Here is an 8,266-nt window from a genome sequence, read left to right as displayed (position 1 = left end):
TGTTGTAAACTGACATATCTACTGTAGGTTGACGTGTTTGGATCACAAAGAAACTTTGTGAAACACAGAACATCTCTTAAGCAGAGTAGAGGAAGTATGATTATCTAAGGTGTTGGTGGTTATGAAGTATTTCATTTCTACAGACTAAAAAGAATCTTTAACCAGGAAGGTCAATGATGCCATTTTTACCATAACTCCACCGTCATGCCATGATGGTACCTGACTGGAGCCAATTTTATCCTAAAACAAGCCAGAGACCCAAAGCATTGCTCCAGATTATGTAGGAGATATTCCATAAGGAACCAGACAATGAGTCATGCTGCAAAGTGTGTTAAGTGCTCTAATATATAAATGGAAGAATCTTTGACGAAAGTAAATTTTTATATTGAAATCATTATTTCTAAATGTGTGAATGTCTTGGCTATATGTTGTATTCATTTTGCACCTTATTTGATGCATAAGAAAGAATATTTTTCCTGGGAAATATGTAATTTATTTTCTGGGGGGATTCCAAACAAAAATGACTTTTACAAACTCACATATTTTATTCTGATGCCAAAATAAAAAGAAACTGTATATGACCCTCACATGTTCCCAAAATAAAAGGTAAAACCAGCATTAAGGCTACAACATCATGTTTCAATGATCTGACAGACCACTGAAAGTGGTTAGAATATGCACTGACCATTGTTGGCAATATAATGCATACTATGTGTCATTATTCATAATTTATTCATTTAGCTATACTTTTAATCCATAGTGATTTACACATGTCAATTACATTAGAAGGGATTACATTGTCCCCGGAGCAACTTGGGGTTAAATGCCTTGCTCAAGGGCACAACTGTGGAAGCCGGGAATTGAACCCACAACTTTTCAGGCTAACCACTACACCACAACCGCCCCTCATGGTGTCACCGTTCATGACACCTATGGCGTATGGAGGAACAGCACTGTCATGAACGGTGAATCATGGTATCTTTAACCTGCAATAACACATGCTTATTTGTGAATAAGACCTGAGAGTGACGTAAAAAATAAAGGAAGTGTGATTATGTGAGGTGAACTAGCATATGTCCATCTGACCTTTCATTTCCCCAAAGACTTGCTTGATATAGTAGTACTGACTGATATTCCTTAGTGGGCTATAACAGTTCATCCTGGGTAAAGAGGTGCTTTTTAATCTTTGACCTTGTAACGTCCATCAGGAGGAGCAGCTGACCTTCAGCCCCTTTGCCCAGTGAGGAGGTGGGCTGGCGTAGCCTCGCTCCTCGGCCTGGGGATGCTCCACGTAAGGCCTGGACAGGACGTCCTGCAGCAACATCACCTGCATGGGTTATGGTGACGTCAATATACAAACACAGGAGGGTACAGTTACACTCAAGGCACATGATGAGTTCAGTGAAAAGCTGGAACCAAATTATACTCCTGATGATGGCCAATATCATTCTGATAGCACTGAGAGACTTGAGAGAAGCGGTTTCCTTTGTAATGTTCAATAAATATTCAAATGTTTTGGAAAGAGAAAATTCCCATTTCCATAATTATTATTTCAAATGGAATGGAAAAAGCAAACACAACTGGAGTTTTATCAGATCAATTACCATGAAAGGAAATAACATATCAAAGCCAACACAGGAAAAGCCAACCTATCCAGCTTTGCCAGGGTATGTTTAGTCATAAATCAAGCAACTCTCAGTTCATTTTTTTTTTATTTCCAACATTTTTATGTATACTGTTAAAAAAAAACTAAGGGAACACTTCAATCATACACTGGATCGGTACTCTGACACTGTTTGGTTCTGAGTACAAGTAAAACTTTTCAGGCGAGTGTTTAAGAACTGTCAGACATTCTGTGAATAGTTTGAGAATGGAGAAAAGGGTGGAAGGTTTCAAAAAATGTGTTTTAAGAATTGTGGAAAACTGTAAGTGTTCGCTTAATTTTTTTGAGCAGTGTATATGCTTTGAATTGTGCTACTCGAAATGCATTGCATGGTTTACATTAATGCATGAGGTTGGTGCAGTGCTTGCAATTGCAAAACAATACACTGTCAACAACCCACTGCAAGAGGTATCTGACAGGAAGCATAAAAATAAAATATTACCTCAGAGAAATCATCCTTCTCTGCTTTCCGAATAGCAGACTCTGCCATCCAATTCCTTAAGACATACCTAGGATTGACCCCTGCAATACAAAACCCAACATCAAACAACAGCACTGAACAACAAATCAGATCTAACCAACAAAATGTTACAATGCTATAAAAACAGTCCACATTGTTCATAAGGCCAATGTGGCATGATGAGGCAAACATGCCAACCATAGCTACCGGTACTTAATCTCACACTGATCTAATCATCTAACACACATTCACAGATTCAGATTCCATCATGATAAAAAATGCAAGTAGTACTGCATGTTCCTTCACTCTCTGGCGCAGTTTACGGTTCTTCCCATCCTGTTCCAGCCCCTGGGGCTTGTGCAAACACAACTTCGGTATCACGCTGAACACTCACCTCTCATCTGGTGCTGGCGAACCTCGTCTGAACGGTGTGCCCTGGCAGAGAACAGCGAGAGAGAGAGAGCACAGTTAGGGTCAGTGTGTAGCCTGACCTCAGCTGGGGAAGTCATCATCCCTCAGAGGCCCAAGAGCTTCCAAAGGGAGCTTGGCTCAAATGACCCGTGTAGGCACACACAAACACACAACAAAAAAAAACACTGACTGAAAAGCGCTGAAGATGTTATCATCAGAACAGTGGGGTTCTATAAAGCCTCAAGTGATTTCGCAAGAACATGGCACACTCTCTCCATGGAACTTTACCTGACCCCCTGAACTACCACTCACCATCTTGGTTCAGAGGTGCTGTGCTTTATCATAGCCAATACACATACAAAGCAAATGACTGCTTTGCAGTCTGATTATTTCACAGGGCCTCACAAATAGCTGTTAAATTCAACAAGGCATCGTTTGAGGCATTATGTGCTAACGAACTACATAAGAATCTTCAAAAAAATAATAATAATAATAAAAAAATAGTCTTTAGAATGAAAGTCCCATTTCCAGCCTGTGAATCAAGTCTAGAACGCTAATGGCTATATAATATGAAAGCATAAAATAAACATGTACAAAAAGGGTTTGCAAATTAACTGCAATGTTACCGTTGGAGCCTTGGCAGGTACATGTTCACCCATTCAGAGAAGTACTCATGATCAGAGAGGTCTTGCAAAGCCCACATTGCCTATGACAAGACAAAGAACACAATCTCAACTAAACACAATGCAATGGCTGCAGTGTTCTGCAAATCCATATCCTCTTCAGCTCCTTTATGGATATACAGGATCCCCATACTTTTATCTCAGGGCTTTCAGTAAAGCTCTCATGCTTATGTGGTACTCAAAAGATGCACAAAAGGTGCAAAATGAAGAACCTATTTGCTCCCAGTCCTGGTGAATAGCCTACGGAAACTTCCTTACTATCAGTAAATCTGTCTGACACTTTATATTCTATGCAAATGAACTGATTAAACATATTCATTAGTATGCAGTGCTTATGAGAGAGTAAGTGCAGTGCAACGGTTATGAGAGGGCACTTTAGTGTTATTGTCTATGGGGTGATTACCTTTGGGATGCTCCTGCTGTGGAGCTGCTGGGCTGAAACTTCACTTAGATGTCTGAAGGTCATGCTGAAGTCTGCACCAGTGTCCTCCATCATCTGGAGACAAGCCCTGATCAGCACGAACATACCAAACACAAACTGCCACAACTGGAACACTACTTAACTTTACAGCAGATTATTATGCCACTCTTACAACCAGCCCCTGTATAACACAAAATCACAGACTTTTCTAAGAGTGAAATTTATTTTAAAAACAAGGAAGCATATGCTACACAAGTCATCATACCCTACACGCCTGACATTGTTGTGTTTTATGTAAGCCAGCACTCTGCTTTCATGGTTTGGTGTGGCCACTTGCCTTTAGAAGGAATGCTATTAGATATCCATCATCACTCTCTTCCTCTCCTTCTAGACCAAGCTTGGCTTTGAACAACTCCTGAAATCTAGAGAAGAAATATACAAAGGTCAGACAGACAAGGGCCAAGCACAAAACTTTGTAATGTCAAACATTTCAAATGGCAATTCCTTACGATTTAAAAATAAAGTACCGTTTCTGATATATCTGGGGGAAGCCTTTTAATATATGTTTAGCCCTGCAACAGTAACAGACATAGTCAGTCATGATCGTACAAATCAGCTCCAAACACTGTCTGTCATGTATTTAGTGTTATTTATGTTTTAGGATCATTCAAGCCAAAACAAAAACACGGCATCCAATATTCCATGAGGAATTAGCAGGAGCTCACCATGACTGCTGGTTGGGATTGAGTACAGGATACAGAGCTTCCAGAAGTTTCTCCAGATTGAAAAGGCCCATATTTGCCTGAGCTCCAATACTATATCGCCCCTCATCATCTGAGGTGTTAGGTACAAAATCTGAAGGCAAACCATAGAATAGGGTCACTGAAAACTTGAAAATAATAATGGACATAACTCAACTAAGAAACATGAAATGGAATGATTACTAGCATAGATTTTAGAGAGATGCACAGCGGAATTTACTTGGATTATAGGCCTCCATGAATCCAAATGGTCCATAATCTATGGTGATAGACAGAAGACTGAAATTGTCTGTATTCCCCACACCTTTAAAAAAAGGAAATGACATGACTGATAGGCCTTATGACGTGTAAAACACGTATAAACATGAATATGCTTACCATGTGCAAATCCGACAGACATCCACTGAGCTATCAGATGAGCAGTTTCTTTTACAACTGTAGAGAACAAAGCCTGTCAGAACATAGAACAAAGAAAACTAAGTTGTATGTCCCAGTTGCCATTTCAAATGTCCCTAGACAAAATATATTAAAAAGTATTGTATTGCACAATTGTGTGATGTATAAGCACTTACCACATATTTGTCTAGGTCATCTGTTTGAATAGTTGTAAAATGTTCCTCAATGACAAAGTCCAATACTTTTCTGTGGTAAAATGCAAAAGGTCTTTGTACAATAAATTTTCATTTTGCTACACTGAGGATTGATACTGATTGCATTTGCCCAGAGGATATTATGGCCAATCAGACCTAAGGAGATCCAGTTCTCCAGAGCGAGTCAGGATCTCAAGGGACCCTATACGGAACCAAGACCTGGCTAAACGCAGAACCACTGCTCCTGCAAAAACAGAACACAGAAGCTTTAAGCCAAGTCAACTTTAACCAAGCAAAAATACATTTTTATTTCAGTCTATTACATGTGTACTATACTACTGTATATACCACACTATCATGGAATACAATAATATCATACCATAGCATTACAGTTTAATATGAACTTTGACCTCACCTCTCTCCTTTTGTGCACTGCCATTATAAAACGGGTCCCTCCAGACTGGCTCCTCACTTACTATGAGGCTGTGAATCAATAAAACACAAGCTTAAAGTACAAAACACAGATAACAACATGACTTCTTCCCAAGAATAAAAGAGGGATTTTGAAGATTTGACAGACACACTTTTAATCTCTTCAAACTAAACCTAACTTACCAAAAGTCCTTTCATAATTTGACTCAGTAAATGGATAATGATCATGGGCCCTGTTCTCTTCAGTTGGATACCCAGGGCAACATAAACAACAACTCCTTCTGCTAGACCTCAGCACTTTCACACGTCTCATGGCAGCTACTCTACTACAGTGTTGATATTAGCCATCCACTCTGCACCTTCTCTTCCTGGCCTCATGCTATTCAGATTCCATGACTGTTTTAGTTTCCCCCTGAATTATGAGCTAAACCCATATGTCTGAAATGGATTCAGCAGAGGCCAGCTGGATTAAAGTAAACTGAAGAGAAAACGTGAGTGTAAGCAAATATCACAAGAACAGTAGAGGAGCATTGGCAGATTTAAAAAAGACAGAGAGGCAAGCAGACTCTATGATGGAACCTACGTAGTCAAGTCCACACAAGCTGAATGTTGTCTTATGCGCAGACTGGGCCACTCAGAGATAGTGCTATGAAGGCCTGAACGACTTTGAATGAATATTTTTTGTTTCCTTACCTTAACAACAATAATGAAGTAAACAAGCAAGTATTGGTATTGGCCAAATTAATATTCTAAACACTGGTATCGGTATTACCCCAGAATTTCACAATCAGTCATCAGTCATCCCCCACTAAACAGGTTGATGGTAATTTTGATACCTAGTCAGACCAATGGTATGAGTTTTATTTATAATAATGTGTATCAAAGGAGAGACAGCATGACGTCACCTAAAGATCCACCAGCTGCTCTAACTAGACAAGGAAATAGTTATGGGTTTAAGTATTCTTCCAGGCTGACAGGAGATGACGTTGGTCATCCCATATCACGTGGACTACACTGAATCAGACTCTGATTAGTGGCAACCTGAAGCAGATAGCTACTGACGCAGCCATGCAGAACAGTGAAACACTGTAAATCCATAATATTCCCTATTATCTCTAAATACATAGTCACACCCAGATATACACAGGGACAGTACAGTAACAGAATGAAATAACAAGAGTCATCTCATATGTGGAAGAACACATAACAGAAACATCAGGGCATAAACCACTTATGAATATAAAAATCATAAGTTCTGAATCCAATACGCTTAAGGTATCTCCTGAATCTCACTTTACACTACTGTAATAAGCACTGCTGTTATCCTTTTTGATCAACATTTTGATTAAGGGGTTGGGAAACAAGCACTGATATCTATCTTTAAGTAAAAAGTAAAACTGTGATATCCTGACTGCCTGTCTGGAGATAAACAGCTTACCTGGCAGCTCTGGAGGTGGGCACCCCCAGGTGATGCATGGCCTCACTGCAGAGGAACTCTCTAACAGAGGAGCGCACAACTGCCCGCCCATCTCCAGACCTACGGCACAGATCAGAGCGATCAACTGAAAATGAGAAGCATGTACAATCGGAAAGCATATTTAAACATATTAGAGGCCAGTAAAAACTGAGATTAGCAGCACTGAAAGTTCATAACACAGAATGACATGAAAGTTATGTTCTGTTGTTAGGTATGCCAACACACGCTTCAATTACCGTGAATAGGGTGTCTTTCCAGACCCTTTCAGCTGAAGTTCCCATGTCTCACCCTTCCTGAAACAGTTATTGATTCAATTTGTGACAGGCTACTGCAGTGCTTTCACTTGATGCTTACAAATTCAGCCCAACAGCAAGGGTGGTTTTAAGTGGTGATGCAGTGATGTTGCAACTGACCTGTTTGTGTATTGACCCAGCAAATGAGCTCTTCCATCCCCAAGTTGACCTGCCCAGTAGCCAAACTTCAAGAGCAGATAAAGTCATTAACAAAACTTGGGGCATCCATTCATCTACAACCCTAATGTCTTTGTAGTGCATGCATGGGGATTAATAGCCTACCTGGTGTCCTCCATATCTGTGGGCAAGGGGGACTGAGCCAGTGAAGAGTTTGCCCCCACTGAAGTACAACACAAAGTCCTCCGAGAGTGATACAGACACATCAACATCCAAAACACTTTCAAGCACGTCCTGAAGGCAAGAGGTCATAAACACAGTTTGTGAGACAACTTGTCAGGCTTTTTCGTTTTTTCTTCTTCACAGGTTAATTACCTTTGAGACAGCTGCTAACTTTAGAGGGCCTTTCAGGGGAGTGGGATATGACTGTGAAAAAACACATCTTTTTACAGTGCGTATGTAGTTGACATCGATTTCATCTGTTGGGAATGCCTCTGTAAATGAAAAGGAAGAACTTTAGCCAATTACAATCACACAACATAGGCTACACATATTGTTGCTGCAGGTGTGTGAATCATATTACCCATCAGCTTTTTGCATGACAGTGTAGGAATGTTGTGTCTCCTTTCACTAAAGCAAGAACTGCTGGCATTGCGTGAGTAAAGTCGCCATCTATCATTTCCACAGAAGTCTGAACAGTTCAAGCATAACAGAAAACAGTTTGCAAGTGCCACCAGAAATAAGTCTACTGTAATGTCCATTTTCCATGCGAGCAGAGCGAGTCGTCTACTTTTCATCTTATGCTCAGTCAGTCTGCAGATGGTTTTGTTAGAGTTTATTTTCTTCTGGGACATCTTCCCACATCTTTACCTTGAACTTGAGGCAAGTCCAGCGATTCACTTTAGTCATGACTTCCTGCTTCTTTCGTGACATCAGTGTAATCGTCACTTTAGCGGTT

At 40.1% G+C, this 8,266-nt stretch overlaps 1 protein-coding gene across 2 annotated transcripts; it reads right to left on the bottom strand.

Moving 5' to 3' along the window:
- Positions 1 to 373: 373 nt before the first annotated feature.
- Positions 374 to 8,250, bottom strand: LOC125309369 (protein adenylyltransferase SelO-like). 2 transcript variants are annotated; one of them, XM_048266230.1, is made up of 20 exons: positions 8,179 to 8,250; positions 7,892 to 7,999; positions 7,684 to 7,802; positions 7,474 to 7,602; positions 7,312 to 7,376; positions 7,135 to 7,191; positions 6,860 to 6,958; positions 5,405 to 5,472; positions 5,146 to 5,233; positions 4,972 to 5,041; positions 4,778 to 4,850; positions 4,620 to 4,703; positions 4,364 to 4,493; positions 4,166 to 4,210; positions 3,976 to 4,060; positions 3,621 to 3,713; positions 3,161 to 3,240; positions 2,518 to 2,558; positions 2,106 to 2,185; positions 374 to 1,327 (listed from the first exon to the last, which is right to left on the bottom strand). In XM_048266230.1, exons 2-20 carry the CDS (start codon positions 7,893 to 7,895, stop codon positions 1,205 to 1,207), a joined length of 1,533 nt encoding a protein of 510 aa, XP_048122187.1. In that variant the 5' UTR covers positions 7,896 to 7,999; positions 8,179 to 8,250; the 3' UTR covers positions 374 to 1,204. The 2 variants fall into 2 exon arrangements, with proteins under 2 accessions (XP_048122187.1, XP_048122186.1); XM_048266229.1 differs by having other exon boundaries at positions 7,892 to 8,231.
- Between the last annotated feature and the right edge of the window lie 16 nt (positions 8,251 to 8,266).

Source organism: Alosa alosa, chromosome 16 (assembly GCF_017589495.1).
Source record: "Alosa alosa isolate M-15738 ecotype Scorff River chromosome 16, AALO_Geno_1.1, whole genome shotgun sequence".
Taxonomy (NCBI): domain Eukaryota; kingdom Metazoa; phylum Chordata; class Actinopteri; order Clupeiformes; family Clupeidae; genus Alosa; species Alosa alosa.
The sequence above is the reverse complement of the archived record's forward strand: the minus strand, read 5'-3'. Positions and strand labels throughout refer to the sequence as shown.

Coding starts and splice junctions, on each gene's coding strand:
- LOC125309369 (XM_048266229.1), bottom strand. CDS start 8,162: ATGTCCCAGAAGAAAATAAACTCTAACAAAACCATCTGCAGACTGACT. Junction 7,603..7,683: donor AGTTAGCAGCTGTCTCAAAG/GTAATTAACCTG, acceptor TCTTGCCTTCAG/GACGTGCTTGAAAGTGTTTT. Junction 2,186..2,517: donor TCGCCAGCACCAGATGAGAG/GTGAGTGTTCAG, acceptor TTTGTATTGCAG/GGGTCAATCCTAGGTATGTC.